This window comes from Harpegnathos saltator, unplaced genomic scaffold (assembly GCF_003227715.2).
Source record: "Harpegnathos saltator strain DR-91 unplaced genomic scaffold, Hsal_v8.6 scaffold691, whole genome shotgun sequence".
Taxonomy (NCBI): Eukaryota; Metazoa; Arthropoda; class Insecta; order Hymenoptera; family Formicidae; genus Harpegnathos; species Harpegnathos saltator.
This window is the reverse complement of record NW_020230528.1, coordinates 135,321-158,474: the sequence shown is the minus strand read 5'-3', so window position 1 is coordinate 158,474 and position 23,154 is coordinate 135,321. Positions and strand designations below refer to the sequence as shown.

The 23,154-nt window shown below is 38.2% G+C and overlaps 1 protein-coding gene across 2 annotated transcripts; it reads right to left on the bottom strand.

The window, feature by feature from the left end:
• Nucleotides 1-6,304: 6,304 nt before the first annotated feature.
• On the bottom strand, nucleotides 6,305-23,028 carry LOC105191178 (elongation of very long chain fatty acids protein AAEL008004). 2 transcript variants are annotated; one of them, XM_025305306.1, is made up of 4 exons: nucleotides 9,894-10,223; nucleotides 9,056-9,307; nucleotides 8,713-8,956; nucleotides 6,305-8,478 (listed from the first exon to the last, which is right to left on the bottom strand). In XM_025305306.1, the coding sequence occupies exons 2-4, from the start codon at nucleotides 9,305-9,307 to the stop codon at nucleotides 7,940-7,942; spliced, it is 1,035 nt and encodes a 344-aa protein (XP_025161091.1). In that variant the 5' UTR covers nucleotides 9,894-10,223; the 3' UTR covers nucleotides 6,305-7,939. The 2 variants fall into 2 exon arrangements, with proteins under 2 accessions (XP_025161091.1, XP_011152696.1); XM_011154394.3 differs by lacking the exon at nucleotides 9,894-10,223 and adding an exon at nucleotides 22,678-23,028 and having other exon boundaries at nucleotides 6,653-8,478.
• Between the last annotated feature and the right edge of the window lie 126 nt (nucleotides 23,029-23,154).

Below are 23,154 nucleotides of genomic sequence, written 5' to 3'. Positions count from 1 at the left end.
AATCTCAAGCGGAAGCTGAAGAAGCGGATTCCTCTCGGTGATGCACACGAGATAACCTGGCAAAAGCTCATTAGCTTTTTTGAGGAGCTTTACAAGGCGTCTGTAAATCATCAGGGGCACAATAAGCCCTTTGGGCTGCGGTGTATGAGCTTTTTGAACGCCACGGGAAATGATAATAACAATAATAACAAGCCGGGTAAACTTTTTCTAGGTGCTCAGTGCTCTTTCTCGTACGGCCAAAAATACGGTGTTTGTTCGGTCGTGTTCTTTGAAATCGTGCTAATGATATTTGCGCAAAGACGATACGCGGTGCATTCATTATCTCCCGCGTTCTTTCGAGTACTCGCCGTGGAGTGGTTCAGACTCCAACCGCGACTGCAGGAATTGCTGAAACTGCAATTGTGTCAACGGTTGCGCGTTCATACATTCACTTTTTGCCTCTCGGTGACATGACATTGCACATTGTTCCTTAATTGCGATTTGCGTTAACTCTTGGTGTAATGACATAATTCTTTCTACTTTTTTCCAACAGCTTCCTGTCCCATATGATAGCCGTTTATTAAAATTGCGATCTCGTACTTGGAAAGTCAAGTGGCTTTTCATTACGATTGGTGATCTCCGAGCCAATTATCCAGGCAATTGAAGACATTTTGTTTTATTTTGCGGAAACGAGTGTAATCATTTTATTATATATCTATCAGGCAAGAAATAGCGTTTTTCATTGGTAGTTTAAAGATAATTACGTTTCCTTTTTCACGTACGATAACGAATAATCATGCAATTTAAACTCGCCAGACGCAGATTCTGTCAAGTACAATCGCGATGCAGAATATTTCTTTTATTTAAAACACTACACATATTTTATAATAGCATTTACACCTTTTCTCAATGTTGGCTGAACAAATCTCTGAAAAAATATGCGCACGCGTGATTCTAAGAAGAAGAATATTTTTAAATCTCCCTCTCTCTCTCTTTTGAATATTTATTCGCAGGCTTGCATGCATTGAGTATAAAACAAAGACGATGATTAAAATCAAGGTAAAGATAAATGACTGTGTTTCTTCTACAGCGAATTTATGTACGTTATTCTCTCAAACCTGTGTGATAAATATTTTTCGCATTTATTATCTTTCTTGTGAGGTTTGCAATTAATATTTGTTTTTAAAACTTTTTGGCACTTCAAATCCCGCGTCTTTTCCTTTACCTTTTCGATACAAAGATCTGAAAGCGTACGTGTACAAAATGTAATATTATCTAGTTAAAAACGAATTACAAATGGCGTTAAGAAAAAATTATTTCATTATTTATCTTAGACATATAAGAAGGAAACATTTTCCCGGAGGGAATATGAGAGGATATGTACAGCCTTGCATACACCAGGCTCGAAATCGAATACGTGAGTCCTTGTGTAATTTTTCAGTGTTGCTGTACTGGCGAGGTTATCGTTATACAATTTGCAATGCCTTAGCTGACTTGTTGCTTTTTACGATGATATTCTTACTTAAAGCGCTCTTTTATTCTGCTAGCGCGTTTATGGAGAATCATCCGCTTCAAACGTGCAGAAAATTGTGATATAAGATGCCGTCTATTTTTATTCTCGATTTCTCGTGATAAACAGAGATTCAGATTCTTAAAACAAAGAATGTGGGATACGTTGCAACTTCTAGTCGATAATTGTGTTGTGAGATCGCGCGTTTTCTCTTAGCCTCTCTCTCTCTCTCTCTCTCTCTCTCTCGCTCTTGTTCGACTGAATATAATTTACTTATTTTATCAGCGTTATAACAAAATATATAGCCAAGTGTAAGAACTTGATCCAAGAAGAAGGTGGTGCACGTTACATACGTGTTTTGGTTATTTTCACATGCATTGCAACCGATTGCACACGCACGCACTCGGCACTCAGCGGTGGCTCCTTTATGTTGCACAGCGCGGCTCAAGAGACTTTCACCGCTCTCATGTACTTTCACTATTGAGAATATTACCATTGCCTCTGTTTCACTTGTTCTCAGACCGGACGCACAATTGGGCTGTATTGCTCCTGCAGCAGATCTGCCGCTCCGCCGCCGTTTTCATTACCGTTGTTCGCGGATTACGCGCCAGCAAATTATAACGAGCTACTGAACTTATCTGAATGAGTTTCCAGAATCCAAAGACTCTCGCCTATCTTCTTCCTTTTTCGTCGATTGGCATTCTCCCCGCACGTCTCTTTTTCGTGTTAACCCCTCTCTCTCTGAGACCAACTTTAAAGAAACTGTCAAACAGATAGTTATATTTAGATATTTAGTATACCTCTCTATTCGAAAGTTTCCTAATTTTCTATATTTTTTAAATGAAATTAGCATAATGTATCAAGTGTATAATTTATTATACTCTCAAAGACATAAAATAGAATTTAAGACTTGTGTCAATTTTGACTTATAAAATACTAATGTGTGTTTTTCATAATTCGTAATTTTACAATAATATTGCATAAATTAATTTCCAAGATATGATCCAAGATATTTTCTATCATCAACGTCGTTTCTACCATCCCGACACTTGATATTTTAGTTTGTCGGTAACCTGTTACCGACCTTTGTAGATAACCTATTGTCTACTACGTGTTACCTCTTTCAAGTTTTTAAGAGGTCTACAATATCGATAGCATCAACTTGATCTACAGACGGTCAAAAACGAAATTTCAAACGAATATAAAAAATTAATCTTCGAATCTCAGGTAAAATACCTGCTGAGCAGCTCTTATGCTCCACATGTTTGGTGTTATACTGAAAATGCATAAAAAGTATCGGAATGGCGAAATATCTCGAGAACTAAGCATTTTAGAAAAAAATGTTTCAGACAAAAGTTGTATAGTTTTAAGGACATCAAATAAGTATACAACGTGTCCCATTTTAATGTCCTACCCCGAATAACTCTTCGATATTGAAGTTTCAAGGAAAATAATCTGAATAAAAGTTGTAGGGATTTAAATGAGCTACCTTATGATGACCTTGGCTTTGACCTTGACCTCTATTTTCAAGGTCATTTGAAGGTCAACTTGCGTTTTTTAAATGGGAACTTATTTTTTATTACACTGTTGTTTTCTACTAGTTAATTTGAACAACTTTTCTCTAAAACATTTTTTTAATTGTCTAATATTTTTTGAGATATTTGAGGAAAACTTGATAACTTTTTCAATATTTAATTTACGATATTTTGCTAACTATTTGTCGGAAGAAAAACTGGTACTAGACTTTCTTGCTTTATTTAGTCTCAAGAATATATTGTTACAATAGCGTCTTGACTTTTGTTAACTTACTGATTTTTGGAAATTTCAAAATCATCGAATTAACAAAAATCAAATTAACAATATCACACACTTTCACTGTTATTGAACGCACCTGTTGCCATGTCGACCAATCTTTAAAAATGTTCATACCTAACTATGCTGTTCTAAATTTTTGTGCTCCAACTTTCCTCTTCTCGATGCCATTGGTTGAAGGTTGGTCATCCATTTTCACAGCACTTAATATTTTATTTAACAAAAAATGAACACTATGATTGCATTATGATATCACTGATTGCACTATCACTATTCTTACACACTACATATAAACACTAAGTAACACTTACATTACATTAATTAATGATATTAATAAATTATAATGTTGATGTGACATAATATAAATATAACATATTTAATGTTTACTGGGTAACTTAACCCTAAACTACGCACTCGCGGAAGAAACTCGCGGGAAAACAACTACGGAAGACACAGATATTTTGCGCGGGCCCCTCCATGGATCCTCTGTCATGCGTTTTAAACCGTCAGTGGTTTTTGACATATATGTAGCTCTACGTCACTTCAGGCATGCGTTGTAGCGTGGGAAATTCTTTGGATCACCCAGCACTGTGTCTAGCAATATATGAAGCTAATAAGATATGAATATATTGAACTTTAAACTCTAAATCTTGAACTTTAAATTCTAAATCTTGAACTTGTTGCTAGATATAATTACTGTCATATAATGGTAGATTAGGTCATTCTGAACAGAAAGCCTTTACCATTTTGCAAATAAGTACGCACATTTTCAAGTCATCAATTAAAAAATGTGATAATTTTCAATCATTAATAACTTGATAACTATTGCGATTTCTGCAAGATAATACTTGACTTTTCTTTTCAATTTAATCTGATTAATCTGCATAATTTTTCGTCTGCAATTGTAGTAGAAATAGTTTAATCATCTACAACGAAAATAATCCTAACGTAAATGAGAAGCTATTTACAAAATAGAAATATATTTCCTTTAACACGTTCATTGCCAAACTGAAATTTGAATTTCGTGTGGTGGCCAAAGTCATTTTTTCTTTTATTTATTTTTAGTCACTTTTTTGCACGATTGAACTGGCATTGAACTGAGTCTTTTCGAGGGTCCTGGTTTGTCACTCATAATAAAAAACAATCGCGTGAACGGTCGTTTGGTGAGGGGCCGCAACACGCGATATCGCGTAAACGGCAATGAACGTGTTACGGATAAGGCTGTAGTTGTAAATAACGAAACTGTTTCTATAGTAGCTGTACTGTAACTGTTCAAATGGAATAAGCCGTACAACTTAATTTTCGTAAAATGATAAATACATTTAATTATGTTGTACATAAGTAAAAATTTTTATTTTTACAAAACTTTTTTTATCTTATAAATCGAAATTAATTAAATATTAGGATTTAAATAGTTGACAGCAAGATATCATCGCAAAGGCTTTAAAAATCCTTTACCCTAAAGAGAACGGCAATTACAGTAAATTCTATATAGAGAATAAATATTGTCTTTTTACCTTAACCTTATTTTACCTTAACATTATTGCCGATACGACAAATATTTAGATTAATCGATTAATTTCCAATAACTTTCACCTCGACATATGTTGCCAAGATCATGGCTTTGAATGTCACACAAAAAGTCTCAGTTTTGTCGCTCATAGTTTATTAACAAATTATTAGCAAAAGAACTTAAATTTAATGTAATTTTGTATGTAATTTTCGAACATAATTATGTCGAAATTATATCCACTAATAATCTATAGAATTAATTAATATAAACTTTGCCGCACCCTTTGCATTCTTCTTCACAAAAAGCCTAACCCTAATTCGATTTAATCTATTAGATAAATCGGAAAGTTCCGTCCATCTAGCGGCAAGTAGCTATAGCTAGAACTGTCGTTAACCTCTAATGTCTAAACGAAGTTTAATGATTTGTTTTGACATCTGTCAATAACATTCAATACATAAAGGTATACGTTTGCATCAATAACATTGTTTTTTATTGCATCGAAAATGTCGAAATTTGAACCAAATAAGCGTCATTTACGCGAAGTGTCCAAGTGAATCTTTTGCTTCAATTGGAAGAAAACTACAGCTGAAGTTCATCGAATGCTTGTAGAAGTTTATGGTGATAATGTTCTTTCCGATAAAACATGCAGAGAATGGTTTCGACGCTTTAAAAGTGACGATTTTGATGTAAAGAACAAAGAGCGTTCTGGAGGACCAAGAGTATTCGAAGACGAAGAATTGCAGCCATTGGTGGGCGATGAGTGTGGACGAAAATAGACTATTGGTGGACATGGCGGACTCATGTCAAACGTAAAAGCAACTTGCAGAAACATTAAATTGTGCTTAATCTGCCATTTCCGATCGTTTGAAAGCCTTAGGAAAAGTTTACAAGGAAAGAAAATAGGTCCCATATGAACTGAAGCTAAGAAATATTGAAAAGAGAAAAACCACCTGCGAAATTTTGCTTGCTAGGCAACAAAGAAAGGGGCTTTTACATCGTATTATCACTGGGGATGAAAAATAGATTTATTTTGACAACCCTAAACGTCGAAAAACTATTTGCGATTCCGGTCAACCTTTAACATCGACGCCAAAGCAGAATATCCACGGAAAGAAGGCAATGCTCTGTATTTGGTGGGATCAGAAGGATGTGCTGTACCATGAGCCGTTGAAAAGTGGTCAAACAGGGGATCTCTACAGAGAACAAATGATCCGTTTGAGCCGAGCATTGCACGAAAAACGACTAGAATATGAAACGAGACAGCATAAAGTGATTTTGTTTCATGACAATACTCGGCCTCACATCACAAAATCTGTCAAAGAAACGTTAGAAGCACTTCGCTGGGAAATATTACCCCATGCGGCTTATTCACCAGACTGTGCCCCTTCCGACTACCACTTGTTTCGGTCGATGGCACACGCACTTGCTGACGAATGCTTCAATTCTTATGAAGACGTCGAAAAATGGATCTCTGACCGGATAACCTCCAAAGATGAGTCATTCTTTCGCCGCGGAATTCGCTTGCTGACCGAAAGATGGAAAAAAGTCATCGCTAACGATGGACAATACTTTGATTGATGTACTTTTTCACTTTGTTTCTTAAATAAAGCCATACGTTTTGCAAAAAGACGGACGGAACTTTCCGATTGACCTAATATATCCACATTTCTTGAAAATACATTCGAACATTATTTTTACATACATGTATACATCCTTTTTGCATGCACAACAAATCGTATCCTTCAGTACTGACAAATTACTAAAAACTGTTGCGATATAGGTTAGTTCCTCCCGCTCCTCACTTGCACATATGTATACATATTATACATATATATATATATATATATATATATATAGTGTTCGTAGACTCGAGGAATCTATATGATATAAAAATTTTATGTTTTATTTGCGAAATTTTCTTTGTTGACAGTCTTTTAATGAGCGACGGCTGAAACTTTTTACATATCGCTCAGCGATATGACAACATATATTCAAAATGAAAGTCAGGAGATGGGTCAATTAATGTAAATATTTACTCGATAAATAAGTTTATTCGATTGTCTCTTCAAACGTGGGGCAAGTTTTTGAAACATTGTATTATTTCAGAAGGCATGTCGAAGTACTATACCAACGATTTTAATCACAATATGTCTCACGATATAAAGTTTCAAAAAGGTCACTCGAATATTTTCATGACAATTTGAGAAATCGTGTGACGTATGTGCTCTGAGACGTTAATCTTACCCAATATTTGTACCCAAACACAAACACAGATGCATATGTACACATGGTGTAGTTAATATTTCGGGAAGCATACAGTATAAATCGCGATTGATTGTCAAGAATGCCGAAAGGGAAAGACAGCATTCACATTGTTTTTTGTTATTCAAAGATGAAATGGACAATAACATGATTTACCGAAGCTTTTAATCAGAAGACACTTTGTTAATTATTATCTCCATCTTCCTTTGTTAAGTCGCGGTCAGAAGTAGCTATCACAGATATTGATTGCATGCACTGGAAATTTACTCGACGTACAGTACGAGTATCAACGGATACGAAACGGAACGAGCGAGTGTTAAGCTCGGTCGTGCTAAACCGGCGATCAAATTTCGAACGTTCTTTGCGAGAAAGAAGATAAGACAGCGATATCCTGCTTCTCGATCCTGCGTCCTAACGGAGAGAGAAGAACATAACCTCTCGTCACTTCGGCAACCTTGTTACGACGATTTTGATCGAGCCGTTGACACTTGTCTATCCGTTCGGTTTCCATCCTCAGATAAGCTGAGACGCGCATATGTGCACACGCAGCGCTCCAGTTTGGCAAACTTGCTCGCGGGAAGCGCGACAGAATTCTCCGCGAGAGATACCATGTCGCAACACCGACACCATGCGTGTGCGTGTGACTCAGACTTTTCAAAATTCCGCACGGAGAATGGCTCTAATGCGTCCCCCCTCCTCCTTTCTCCCGCGTTTCTTTGGATATCTTCCGGATATGCTTACCGCTTGATTTCGCATTCTCGCTCAATCGTGTTCTGAACGCTACAACGTAACAAAACGATAATCCTCTACCGAATGGATGATCGATGAATGACACGAATGAAGGCCCTTTGAACGCCGGCTCGTCATTCGTCGAAGCCTCGGTTATCGATAAACACGCGGTTTCGCAGGCCGCTATCCGAGATGTAGCCGGTGGCCATTTTGTACTGATTCGCATAAATAATGTTGTTCTCGCTGGCCTCGGTGCTCTCTTGAGAGTCGTCCCGTACGCCTTGCGCTTGTTGTTGCTGTTGCTGCTGCTGCTGCTGCTGCTGCTGATGCTGCTTATTATCCTCAGTATTCTTCAGTGTTTGCTTCTTCAAGGCGCTAGTGGATTTCTTCTTTTTGTACGATTCTATGTAGAAGTTGCGAAACAGGAAGTAGAACATTATGGCGTGCATGCCGATAAACCAGACAAAGGCCTTCGGATAATTGCAGTCGATAAACAGTAACTGGAATGCGTGAATCATCACTAAAACGAACTGAATCATCTGCAAGGTCGTCAGGTATTTTTTCCACCAGAGGAACGGTTGTATTTGTGGTCCCAGCGCCGCTAGTAGATAGTACGAATACATTACGATATGTACAAAGGTGTTCAGGAAACCGAAGAAGGTGCTGTGGCCGCCTGCGAGCAGAAATAATCAGGATCTTATGAAAGATCGTGTGAGATCATTGAATTGTACCTATAGCTCATTAATAATATTCCCCAGAGTGGATTGGGAGATTTGATTCTCAGGGAGAATTTGAGATTACGCATTCTCCGCGTTAGACTAAACATATATAGCACGAGTTGCAACAACTAACAATGTCGATCAACGGTGCTCTGTGCAAACTTTATGAGAGGCATTGGAATACTCACCGGGTGTAAATTTGACTCCGAACCAGACAGACATCGGCATAATCCCGTGATGGATTACGTGGAGAGTGGAAATCTGATTGTTCTTCTTCCTCAACACGAAGAAAATTGTGTCCGTAAACTCGAGGAATTTGGAGAAGTAATACCACCAACAACCGTGCGTCATGCGCAACGCGAGTGGGTTATCTGAATAATCGACCGGTTCGCACTTGAAGGAGTAATGTCCTCCCCAGCCGGCAAGCAAACTCTACCAAGGCAAAAAAGACGATAAGTAATAAAAAAGAAGATGAGTCTCTTTCGAAATCAGGTAGCGGGTTCTCTTTGCATCCGAGAAGAGGTGACTTACCTCACGGAACAACCACGTAGAGAAAACCACTTGAAACAAATTATACCATATCATCACTTTTCTGAGGTCGAAGGGCTTCCGATTCTCCATCAGCTTCGGTCCCAGGACCTTAACGAAATACGCGTAGAACAGGCAGATCGCTAACGTGGGGAACGGGCTGCTCATCAGAATCCAGTCGTTAACTCTTGGGTCGCTTTTGTTGTCCATCAGGTCCCGGTAACCGTCGTAGATCGATCCCAGTAATAACGCCATCTGAGAACAAAGTAGCGTTTTTGTCTCCTTATCGTTTATTACCCTCTCTCAATTCCTTCAGCAGAAAGTAACCCGATCCGATATACAATTCTATCTGATACGTGATGGTTACACCTGTCTACTCATAACGGATATCCAGGGCTCGTGAATGGAAAGAGAAAATTGTCGTTATAGCTCGATGCTCATATTCATATTATTACGTAAGACTCTACGGCCGATTATTATAGATATCGCTCGAGATCAAGCAAATAACTATGTTCATTGCTTGAGTAATACGGTTGAAGTGTATAAGAGGAACACGCCTAACGGCTGTTGCAAGACTAGGAACTAGGTCGACGTTGTGATAATCCGTTACAATATAACACATCGTCGTCGTCGGCGACCGCCTTCGGCGGCGAAGAGGGTCTTATCGGCGGGTAGGATGCCTATTATGTCGCGAGATTACGTCGCAGACGGAATGCCAATCGGCAGCGGTCAGCCAGCCGATCAGCCGAGACCGATTCTCCTCTTCGCCTTTTCTGTCGCGATGTCGTCGCGCGGATGGCTCTGCCGTTAATCCCCCGGCATTGGTTATCGCGCACGTTACCCGGTCGGCGCGGCCCTTCCTCTTAGGCGCTGGATGGAGAGCTTCTCCATCTCGGGATAGTCCGGCACGTGGCAGTGCGAAAGGAGCAATCGCCACCTCGGCGAGCCCTCGACCGTCGATCGCGAGGCACGCGACTCCACCTCGATCTCAATTTCGATCTGTCGGCGCGGCCGCTCCAAGATCTATGGATCACCGTGACTCTCCCCGCCGGCGAAAGGTTAGGCCGCCTGTCCTTTCACCGACCGAAGGAGCCGCGACGACGAGTCAGCCGCTTTTCCACCGGCGCGGCGCCTCTCACAACGCGCGTCTCAACTGCGTCGCTACCGCAGTTCAATCCATCACTCAATCTCCATCCGTGCGGGTCGCTGCGCACGCACCGCCAGTGGCGAGAATCGTTCGCTTCTGCGGCTCCAAGGCCGTACGTGTCCAAACACGTGAATAACATGATAACGCGGCAGATGAAATTACATTTTGCAAACTTTTGTAATTCATCGCGAGTACGGCAGATGGACGCGAAGACGGACTGCTGGAGGTACGTGATTGTAGTACACGCGATCTCGTCCTGTTTCCTCGCCTGTGACCAGGCGGCCCTCGTGATACGCATGAATTTTAAAACAGCCAACGTTACGTTCAAGTGCGCAAGTTTCTTTTCTTTTCTTCGCAAAGAAGGACGGAGGAAAGTCCCCGCGGATTTCGCGACAGTCATCGAAGGTTATCGACGAGTGCGCGCGGTATTCACCTCTTTTTCCGTTCGCTCGCTTCATCGTCCAGCTTACAACAGTACTTTGGAATAATTGGTTAGCTCGGAAATGGCTGCGCTTCATCAGCATCGCACGGTATTTTATGAAAATCCCGTCGTCTTCGATACGTACGAATACGTCGACAGTTAAAGTCTCGTCACTCTGCCATTTAGTTTGGTAAATACGGAAGTTCGTGAAGTGATATGCGATATTGCAATAAGTATTCATAGTCGTTGGGATAAGTATCGACTGAATGCACATATTGCTACTTGCATATGCAAGTATACGCTCGATGTAATTAGCCCTCGTACGACGTTTTAAAAACGTCCTTAACCGTTGATTCCTGCGCGTATGCTTAAGATAATATATTTTTCTTAGCAGAAATGTTGAGACACCGATATCGGCACTTTTTAGCATAATTAATTGAAGCTCGTCGACAACAAATTATGCTTCGAAGGACAGCGAGTGTTGCGAAATTGCGTTTTTTACTTAATTTTAATGTTTTAGCCTCGCACCGCAAATCGCGCTGATTGGCGCTTAATGCGACGACCTACTTGAATGTTCTTGCCAACGAGAGATCGTCTTGAAATTTCGTCGAAACGCAACGAGAGCGGACATCCATATCGAGGAAGCGATGACCTTTCTGCGACTAACGATTCGGCTCCTCGCATTCGAGGCATTCGCGAGTGCAGTCATTTCGGAACCGGTCATTCTAGTTCCGCCGAGCGTTTCGGCTCGCCGCCTTTAGGTCTTAGGAAACCGTCGTGAGCCGACAGTTAGGTACCGTACTGTCTCGTCGCGCTGGCAATTCGGTGACATTTCCAGCGTCCCCGGAAACCGCGATTCTCGCAAAAAGTCCACCGGACGGAATCGGAGCGACGCTCATAAAGTTTCCACTCCGCATTAGCCGCAAGTGGCAAAGTCGCAAACAAATTGACCAATCACGGTCGATTGTTCTCCTCGCGGCCGCAGAATGATCGAGTGTGATTGGTTGATTTTTGCTTCGCAATTTGCGACCCTAATGTAGAATGGGCTTTATGGGCTTCGTGGCCCCGCCACTCGACGGCAATCTCAACGAGATGGCTACCGCGAAAACCAGCGTCGTCGAACGAAAAACGCGCGGTCGCTCCGTCCCCATCCAGTCCGTGGATTTCACAATGCTCTCTGCTCGCAGCGGAAAGGAAAAGTGGCCTCACCAAAGACTGCGAGCGGCTAAGAACTCGTTCTCGCCGCGGAAAAATGCGGTTTCCATCGGCCGATCGTATAGTCACACGATATTCTCTTGCAATCCTCCCGCCGCCTCCGCTCCTCCGCTCCTCCGCCCCGTGTCACACCTGCGGACGCTAACAGTCCTGTCGTGTCATCTTGGGGTCGACACGGCGGCGGGTTGTCCGCGAGCGCTGCGATTAACGCAGCGAACATGTTTCCCTCCTCTCTGTTCTCTTTCTCGCGGATGCGCAACATCCGTAGGTGTCGATATTCAATCGGTGTCACGGCCGAGAAAGTTATCTTTATTCGTGCATTGGGCTTTGGCCCGATATCCTTCGTCGTTCCACATGAAAACGAGAGTCTTGTTTATATACTCGCGTGTATTTCTATATCCGTATGCCTTCCTATAGGCTTCTATATTATACACTAGACCGATAACTCGTCTCTTTAACACGTCCCCTAAAAATATCTACAGTATTAAAATTTCACTCGGATGCGCATTGTAAGGTCCCGAAAGGGACGTAACTACACCGTACTGCACTCTACAGGCACTTTTCTCCAGAAAATATTAATATTTAATATTTCCTCTCGCAATGTCACATTCAATGACACACTTAATGTTCACATAAATATTAAATATTGAATAAATGTTAACATTTTCTGCAATAAAAGTGCCTGTATGGTACAGTTGCATTCCTCTCGGGACCTTGCAAAGCTCATGCGCGCGCGATTCTATGTTTTACTATGTTTTTATTAGGAACGTTTTTATACATGAAAACCAATGGAAGTTCTCAATCTAGCTTATACATGGTGTCCCATTTTAAATCCCCCAAGCAAATATCTCGAAAAATATGAAAGATACGGAAAGGTATTTCAGACAAAAGAAAAGTTGTATAGTTTTAAAGGGCAACATAAAACAACAAAATATCAGTTTGTTTACAGATAACGCCACTTTCGAGATATTCACTGATCATTACTTTTCTTAAATGGAAATCCCAATTTTTTATTATATCATATTTTTCTATCAATTAATTTGAACAACTTTTGTCTGAAACATTGTTTTATTTGCTTAATATTTCTTGAGATATTTAAGGAAAACTTGATGACTTTTTTAATATTTAACTTACGATATCTCGCTAACTTATTGTTGAAAGAGAAAATGGTACTAGACTATTTTACTCTATTTAGTCTCAAGAATATATCGTTACAATAGCATCCTGATTTTTCTTAATTTGATGATCTTGAAATTTCCAAAAGTCGATAAGTTACAAATTAGGGCACTATTGTAACACTATTAGAGCATTATTGTAGCACTATTGTCTTGAGATCAAATAGAGTAAAAAAGTCTTGTACTATTTTTTCCTCCGACAAATAGTCATCGAGATATCATAAGTTAAATATTGAAAAAAATTTCTTTAAATATCTCAAAAAAATATTAGGCAAATGAAAAAAAGTGAAAAATGTTTCAGATAAAAGTTATTCAAATTAATTGGTGGAAAAAGATGGTGTAATAAGAAATTGGGGTTTCTATTTAAGAAAAATAATGAATAGTGAATATGAATAGTGAATACAGTGAATATCTCGGAAATGGCACCATCTGTAAATAAATTTATATAGTTTTGTTTTATGTCCCCCTTGTAACCATACAACTTTTGTCTGAAACATTTTTCCGTATCTTCCATATTTTTCGAGATATTTGCCTGGGGGATTTAAAATGGGAGACCCTGTATATAGAATTCTATGGTGTACACACACACACACACACGTGTGTGTTCTACGCAACACACGAAGTATGCACGCGACGATTATTTGGATCGATCGCGTAGATGCAGATGATCCTTATCGCCGCTTGCTTCTATTACGCTTAGAATAATATTATCGAAGCAATATGTAAATCACAATAGTGTTCCGGAGCGGTCATATATTATTAAAGCCGAGCTAATCATACGACGCGGAGTGACATTCTTACGACCAACTTTCCTTGTCGGCAAGTATAATACCAACAAATTTTCTTGATTACAGGTTGCACTTACGTTGTATAAGTGCATCGCTCGATGTGCAAGAAATGGTACCGTTGCTACCGTTAGCTCGCTCGCTCGCTCGCCCGTTCGCTCGTAAACGTTTTGATTCGCAAAACGTGTCGAAATGCTTTTCCGAGATCGACGCTCCACCGGGTTTTCAGCTAATTCCCCGGGCGATTATTCAGCACCGTTTGTCCGACGGAATATAATTTCTGTCTCGTTGCTGGCCGACGGAGGCGCAGTAGAATCCGCAAGTACGTTTCGCAGAATTATCGTAAATTATGTGGCAAAGGTAAAAAACGATCAGCCGTCACGTGTAATTTCCGCAATATCGTTATGCAACCGTGTGTATTTTTATATTACATATAAACAACAATGTTTCTTTCCTCATTTATGGAGCGAGGAGCCCGCGCGTGCGTAGGCAAATAACTCGGATATATTTTTTTGTACAATATCCAAATTGCTCCTCGGTAGAACTTTTTTCCTCCGAACGATAACGACATCAATAACATTATTTGCATTTTGATAACATATAATCATAGGATTCGTAATGTAAAAAGCGAGACTCATGTACGCGCTCGTCACTCGTACGTCGCGATCGTGATGCAATTCAAACCGCTGCACTCTCTCGATACGAGACGCCGACTCGGCCGTCTTCTCTCTTAAGTGCCATTTGCTTGGCGAGTCAGGTGCATCCTCCCGCATTTAACTTATAACGAAAGTAAACTGCGACGGGTTTGTCGTTAAGGTATGTGCCCCCGATAATGCCGCGATTGCATGCGTGCATGCGTGCGTGCGTGCGTGTTGGTACACTTCTCTCGTAACCTCCTTATCTTCATTTACGCGACATTTTTTTGTGCCCGGCCGGAGGAACTCGCTCAACTTCGACGAATGAAAAGAGATCTTTTCTCGCGCTCTGGAACGCTCGTTGGAAGGGAACTGTCGGAAAAGAAAAACAAATCTGCGGCCAACGAGCGAGTTCCGTCGCCGTTTGAGGTTTCCGCCGTGTTTCTATATTATTGACTCGTCGTCCAGGGTGATCGCCCTTCAATTATAAGGACCGCTTCATACAATTTATAAGTGGTGCAGGTATTACGCGATTTAGCTGGATAATTAACAAGTAAGTATAAATTAATAACATTTATATATTAATGATGTATATACGTGACGTATATATAAAATTACAAGTAAAACTTATACAAGCGCAACATGTATTGTGTTATTTTTAGAAATTTCAAATTTAAATTTTTTTTTAAAGGTATATATGTACATATATATGTACATAACAAGTTTTTACAAGTAAAACTTAAAGATAATACATAAGATTTTACAAGTAAAACTTACATAAAACTTACCTTTTTAAACAAAAAGGTAAAAAAAAGGCGCCAAATACAAGCGGAACACGTATTGTGTTATTTTTAGAAGTATCAAACTCAAATTATTTTTTTTACTGTATATATCATATGTGTACATAAGTTTTTACAAGTAAAACTTATAACTATAATAAAACTCTGCAACACTTTTCTACTGTAGAAAAGAAGTGATATATTAGAACAGTGGCGCCAACTGAGAAACCTAACATATATATATGATTATTGTATACTTAACTTAATATTTTTAGAAATCTCAAATTCAAATTACTTTCTTTTTTAAGATATATATTATGTACATAACATAAGTTTTTATAATATATGTACATAAACTTTTAAAAGTAAAAATTATATCGTATTATAAAAATTTAACACGTTTGTTAATAGTGTTCAATATTAAAGAAAAATATCTTTTTAAAGGTTATGTTATTCAAAATATTCAAGAAAACCTAGCTACAAAAAATGTCCATAACATAAATTTCTCAAGTAAAATTTATCATTCTTTATTAGAACACTGAGTTATATGGTTATTTTACTTGTTATTGTAACATATTAATTATTATAACAATGCAATAAAAAATATTTAATACAAAAAATCTTGGCGCGGCTGCACCAAAAACTACATCGAACTAAAACTTGTTTAATACATATATGACAGCATTTTTATTATAATAAAATGTACTTGTAAATTCTCTCTATACATATACAGTGTAATGTTTTATTTAAGTTTATATAGTATTATAATAAATTATAAACCTTCACTATAGAATATACATATCGAATGTGTATATATTCTACATATTTTGATATTTTTTATTCAAAGATGTTATTCTTATTATAATTGACGAAATGCCAATGATATCTAATTTGACTTTAAAAAACTATATCGAACTAAAACTTGATTAATATATACATGACAGAATTTTTATTATAATAAAATGTTCTTGTAAATTCTCTTTATACATATACGGTATAATGTTTTATTTAAGTTTATATAGTATTATAATAAATAAATTATAAACTTTCATTATAGAATGTATTATAATAAAAATGCTGTCTTATATGTATTAAACAAGTTTTAGTTCGATATAGTTTTTGGTGCAGCCGCGCCAAGATTTTTTGTATTAAATATTTTTTATTGTATTGTTATAATAATTAATTTGTTACAATAACAAGTAAAATAACCATATAACTCAATGTTCTAATAAAGAATGATAAATTTTACTTGTAAAAAGTTATGTTATGAACATTTTTTGTAGCCAGGTTTTCTTGAATATTTTGAATAACATAACCTTTAAGAAGATATTTTTTTTAATATTGAATACTATTAACAAACGTTTTAAATTTTTATAACACGATATAATTTTTACTTTTAAAAGTTTATATACATATATATCTTACAAAAAATATAATTTGATAAGTTTTACTTATAAAAACTTATGTTATGTACATAATATTTAAAAAGATTTTTTTTAAATATTGGACACTATTAACAAACGTGTTAAATTTTTATAACACGATATAATTTTTACTTTTAAAAGTTTATGTACATATATTATAAAAACTTATATTATGTACATAATATATATCTTAAAAAAGAAAATAATTTGAATTTGAGATTTCTAAAAATATTAAGTTAGGTATACAATAATCATATATATATGTTAGGTTTCTCAGTTGGCGCCACTGTTCTAATATATCACTTCTTTTCTACAGTAGAAAAGTGTTGCAGAGTTTTATTATAGTTATAAGTTTTACTTGTAAAAACTTATGTACACATATGATATATACAGTAAAAAAAATAATTTGAGTTTGATACTTCTAAAAATAACACAATACGTGTTCCGCTTGTATTTGGCGCCTTTTTTTTACCTTTTTGTTTAAAAAGGTAAGTTTTATGTAAGTTTTACTTATAAAATTTTATGTATTATCTTTAAGTTTTACTTGTAAAAACTTGTTATGTACATATATATGTACATATATACCTTTAAAAAAAAATTTAAATTTGAAATTTCTAAAAATAACACAATACATGTTGCGCTTGTATAAGTTTTACTTGTAATTTTATATATACGTCACGTATATACATCATTAATATATAAATGTTATTAATTTATACTTACTTGTTAATTATCCAGCTAAATCGCGTAATACCTGCACCACTTATAAATTGTATGAAGCGGTCCTTATAATTGAAGGGCGATCACCCTGGACGACGAGTCAATAAACACCGGTACTGATTTTTCGATGGCATATCTCATCACATCGTCTGCTCAGCATCAGCTGATCGGCAATCAAATGACGTGCGTCATAACATACCAACGCATACCAACATTCTCACCTTTTTATGCCTCTCTCTTTCACCCCTCTCGCCTGTTCTCTTTCTCGCCCGTTCTCTTTCTCGCCCGTTCCCACCCTCCCTCTCTCTCTCTCTCTCTCTCTCTCTCTCTCTCTCTCTCTCTCTCTCTCTCGCTCTCGCTTTCGCTCTCGCTGTCGCTCTCGCTCTTACTCTCGCTCTCGCTCTCGCTCCCGTTCTCTCTCCCGTTCTCTCTCCCGTTCTCTCTCCCGTTCTCTCTCCCGTTCTCTCTCCCGTTTTCTCTCCCATTCTCTCTCCCGTTCTCTCTCCCATTCTCTCTCCCATTCTCTCTCACGTTCTCTCTCCCGTTCTCTCTCTCTCTCGCTCTCTCTCTCTCTCTCTCTCTCTCTCTCTCTCTCTCTCTCTCTCTCTCTCTCTCTCTCGCTCTCGCTCTCTTTCTCTCTGTCACACATTTTCACCTCCTGTATTCTAGCAATATTCTTCTCTCTTACTCTCTATCGCTTGCTCACTCGCACTCGCTGCTCTTTGCTTTTTCAGCGCGCTCGTAACGCCTCTGTCGGTGTCGGAAAAACGAGATGCACAAATCCCCTCTCCTCGGCGGTCTAGCGTTTCTTTCTTACTTTCTTACTGAATCGTAATTTTCCGTAATTTGGACTTTGTCTTAAAATATATATACTTGGAGACAACGTACACAAAAAACACCAGGACACTTTTCTTCCTATTTTTTAAGGCTGAATCGATTGGGATTAAAAAAAACGTCGATCGGTTCAGCCATTGCTGAGATATGAATATCTCACCTCGTTTCAACTCGCAGTTTCGCGTATAATAAGCACGGTGTGCCTCTTGGTGTCGCAGTCAATTAATTGCGACTGGAACCCGAAGTTTGAGGGCAGGTATTCAAAACATTCGATGAACTCGGATACGCAATGGGCATTTGTTACTACTTATTGCTCAAGCATTTTTATAATAAAAATGGCCGCCGTTAATAACGCTTCGCGCGTAGAAAGAAAGGCGAATGTCTAATGTTCCGGAAAAAGGTGATTGATAACTTTTTTTCCATTTTTTCCAATACTTGCTACCACTGTCGAGGTTAACTTACTCAATGGCTGATAGTCATGTCGGTACGTAATTACATACATCTGAGTGACTCCGATACGCAATTTAGTCCGATTCACTTTTTGCGACGGCGTGACGGCGTAGAACTCTTTCATCGCCGCGGCGCCAATCTTCAACTCACCGTTTACACACGGTCGCACTAAAGACTGATATCGGGATATTTCAGAGTAATATTTCAAAGCTTCAACCCGATTCTTATCATTCTCTCCTTTTTGCGAATAAACGCTGCTCTCTAATTGCGGTATTTGAGCAACGAATACACGGTTTCGATATATCAGAGATATGTCTATACCAGCGCCGATGGCGCTCATTCGGGTCAATTAAATCGGCAGACAGATAAGTTCTAATAATTACATCATGAATAAACAAATTGGCGTAATATCTTTAGCATATAATAGAGATGTGCGAACTATTCGAATTCGAATCGAATCTAATGTAATTCGATTCGATTCGAGTCTGAATCCCTATGATTCGAATCCGAATAATATGAATAGGAATCAAATACATTATCATTTGCGTGTATCAGCTATAAAACGGGCCATTTGGGCCTGTATGTTTGAACCCTTAACTAATAAAGAATGATAAATTTTACTTGAAAAATTTATGTTATGGACATTTTTTGTAGCTAGGTTTTCTTGAATATTTTGAATAACATAACCTTTAAAAAGATATTTTTTTTTAATATTGAATACTATTAACAAACGTGTTAAATTTTTATAACACGATATCATTTTTACTTTTAAAAGTTTGTGTACATATATTATAAAAACTTATGTTATGTACATAATATATATCTTAAAAAAGAAAGTAATTTGAATTTGAGATTTCTAAAAATATTAAGTATACAATAATACTATATATATATATGTTAGGTTTCTCAGTTGGCGCTACTGTTCTAATATATCACTTCTTTTCTAAAAGTGTTGCAGAGTTTTATTATAGTTATAAGTTTTACTTGTAAAAACTTATGTACACATATGGTATATACCAGGTATGTCGGTAATTACTTTCCAGTTTTTGTAACAGATGTCACTAGCCATAAGTATGCAATGTTATGATTTGATACATATGTCATTTTATTCTACATTAACCTCAAAACTATACAAGTTACGTTCCGCCAAAATAACAGCGTTACAGATTAATAATTTTTTGAAAATGTCGAGTTTTGTGCCTGAAAACGTGCATTTGCGGCAAGCATTACTTTTCTTGTTTAATCAAAAGAAAAAAGCCGCTGAAAGTCATCGTTTGCTGGTAGAGACTTACGGTGAGCATGCTCCAACCATAAGAACATGTGAAACGTGGTTTCGATAATTCAAATGTGGTGATTTCAACGTTCAAGACAAAAAACGTCCTGGTAGGCCGAAAACGTTTGAAGATGCGGAATTGCAGGAGTTATTGGATAAAGACCCAACACAAACTCAAAAACAATTGGCAGAAAAGTTGAATGTGAGCCGAATAGCAATTTGTGAACAATTACAAGCGATGGGAAAGATCCAAAAGATGGGAAGATGGGTGCCACATGAATTGAATGACAGGCAATTGGAAAATCGAAAAATCGTCAGTGAAATGCTGCTTCAAAGGTATGAAAGGAAGTCATTTATGCATCGAATAGTAACGGGTGATGAAAAAAGGATTTATTTCGAAAATCCCAAGCGAAAAGAATCATGGTTATCACCTGGCGAAGGCGGCCCATCGACTGCAAGGCCAAATCGCTTTGGTCGCAAGACCATGCTCTGTGTCTGGTGGGACCAGGTTGGTATCGTACATTATGAACTGTTGAAACCTGGAGAAACAGTTAATACTGATCGCTACCAACAACAAATGATCAATTTGAACTGTGTATTGATCGAAAAACGTCCACAATACGCTCAAAGACATGATAAGGTGATTTTGCAGCATGACAACGCGCCGTCTCATACCTCCAAAAACCAGTCAAAGAAGTGTTGAAATCACTTGGATGGGAAGTTTTATCGTACCCGCCGTACTCTCCAGACCTGGCTCCATCCGACTACCACCTTTTCGCATCGATGGGGCACGCGCTTGCAGAGCAGTACTTCGCCGATTTCGAAGAAGTTAAAAAATGGCTCGATGAATGGTTTAGCTCAAAGGAGAAACAGTTCTTTTGGAATGGCATCCATAAATTGCCTGAGAGATGGGCAAAATGTATAGAATCAAATGGCCAATACTTTGAATAAATAAATTTTAACTATCCATTGTAAATAACGTGTTTTCTTTAGCGAAAAAACCGGAAAGGAATTACCGACACACCTGGTACAGTAAAAAAATAATTTGAGTTTGATACTTCTAAAAATAACACAATACGTGTTGCGCTTGTACTTGGCGCCTTTTTTTTACTTAGTTTATAACTTAGTTATTATTATTTTTATAACTTAGTTATAAACTACTTTAGATATTTAAATATATATTTTACTTTAAGATGATATTACAATATCAATATTCTCTTTCATATTAAAATCCTCCACCATTATTGTTGCATGTTTAATAGTCATGTGGAATTTTTTAATGATTCGATTCGAATTCGAGTGAAATTTCATTCGATTTCATTCGATTCGATTCGAATTCGAATTTAAAAGATGAGATTCGATTCGACATAAAAATTCTTGATTCGCACATCTCTAGCACATGAAGTAATGCGTAATATCACTCTAGATCGGACAACTTGTCAGAAATTCCAGAACTGTGTAACTCGGCGTGTCAAAACTATTCTGCGCCGATCTCTGTTTATCGATTATACAAAACGGATGATACAAAACGGACGATTATACAAGTCGGAGCTATTATTTCTTATCAATCTTGCTCGTTGTCAACCGCAGCGTCAAGCTTGCAGCGTTCGAGATAAATAACTCCTACTGAAGGAAGTATCTGCCTGTTGGGTGTGTGCGCGCGAACATGTTCCTCTTCTTTTTCCTTCTATTATTCTAAACTAATAGCTATCATTAGATGCGATAACGATGATATTTGCAGCAAATATTTTGTAATGACGATAATGACGTTTTCGCGGGCTGCTAACAATCTATTAAACTGGCGCTATTAAACTGGTTATCAGAGACAAGCGTACACGTGTAAAGTTAATGACTCTTTGCTGTTAATAATAAAAAATTAATCCGGTATAAAAAAAAATAGAAATAACTTATTTACTTATTGCCGATACACAAGAATCTCACGCTCGTCGCATTCCTCGGTATTTTTTCTACCGCCGCGATGCACTTCTTAACACGTTCGCGACATCGTGATCCACTGGTGGGTCACACACTACGAAGCATTGCACTGCTTCTGAAAGTCTCTGTGTGTGTATCAAGGGCTCTATATATCATAACTACGGCTACATGAGAAATGTATCTATGTACTAGCAACATGGTTTGTCGATCAGATTTACAATTATAGCAAAATAACATGTTTATTCAAGGAAAGCTGAACACGAACACTGTAAACTTGTTCAAACAAAGATATATATATAAAAGAGTACAAATGATACAAATTATCAAAATAAAAGATTAATACAAAATTTTGTAACCAAACATAGCAGAACTATTCATGAAATTTTTTAAAACAAGCAATGCACATTGTAGGCTCCCCTTCACAGTCTTCACAAAATGTAACAACTTTTGATGCCTTGGCTTCTTTGCTACCTCTTTCTCTCTGAATTCTTCTATAACACTCAGTGCATCTCTTTCATGAAAAATTCATTGAATAAGGTGAAAGCAAAACCTTTTGTTATAAAACAAATGCAAAGAAGCAATGTATTAAAAAATAAATTGTGCGTCCTTTAGAGTGAACCAATGGATTAATTGATTGTCGCGAACGTGTTAATATCCCGGGGCAATTATCTCCGGTACGCGGTCGGCGATCATCGAACGACCGAGAATATATTCCTGCTATTTCCATTCACGCTCCATTCGCATTATAAGCATTCGCAAATAAACCAGAGAGTACATTATCGCGACAATAATAAATAATTGCGTCCTCGTTCTCGTTATCCCTGCTACTCACTTTGTATCACTCACTCTCTTTCTCTCTCTTTCTCTGTCTCTCTCTTTCTCTGTCTCTTTTCCTCTCGGTGCGAGTCTCTTCGTCGTTACGACCGAGTGCGAAAACGAAAACGATCGTGTGTTCGATGTGGCGGTGGCGAGACAATGAGGGTGCAAACGGCGCACGGCAGAGAGAGCTCTCACGCACTGCGAGACACGGGAAGTATCGCTGGATATTAGCGGAGCGATCCACGCGCGCGCGAACGAGTATCACCGATAATAAATAAAGACCAAGGCACGCGAGGAGGACGGCGGCGGGGAGGACCTCCACTGCGAGACACCGTTGGCAAACTGAAGCCGCCGCGGTAAACACGGTGCCTTATATCGTCTTGGGCACCTTCCGCGACACCTCCGGTCCGTGGTACCCCGCGAGCGTGTCGTAGGTTACACACCTGCCCCTGCACGGACCCGCGCTGCTCGTTGTCACCCTCGTGGCGGC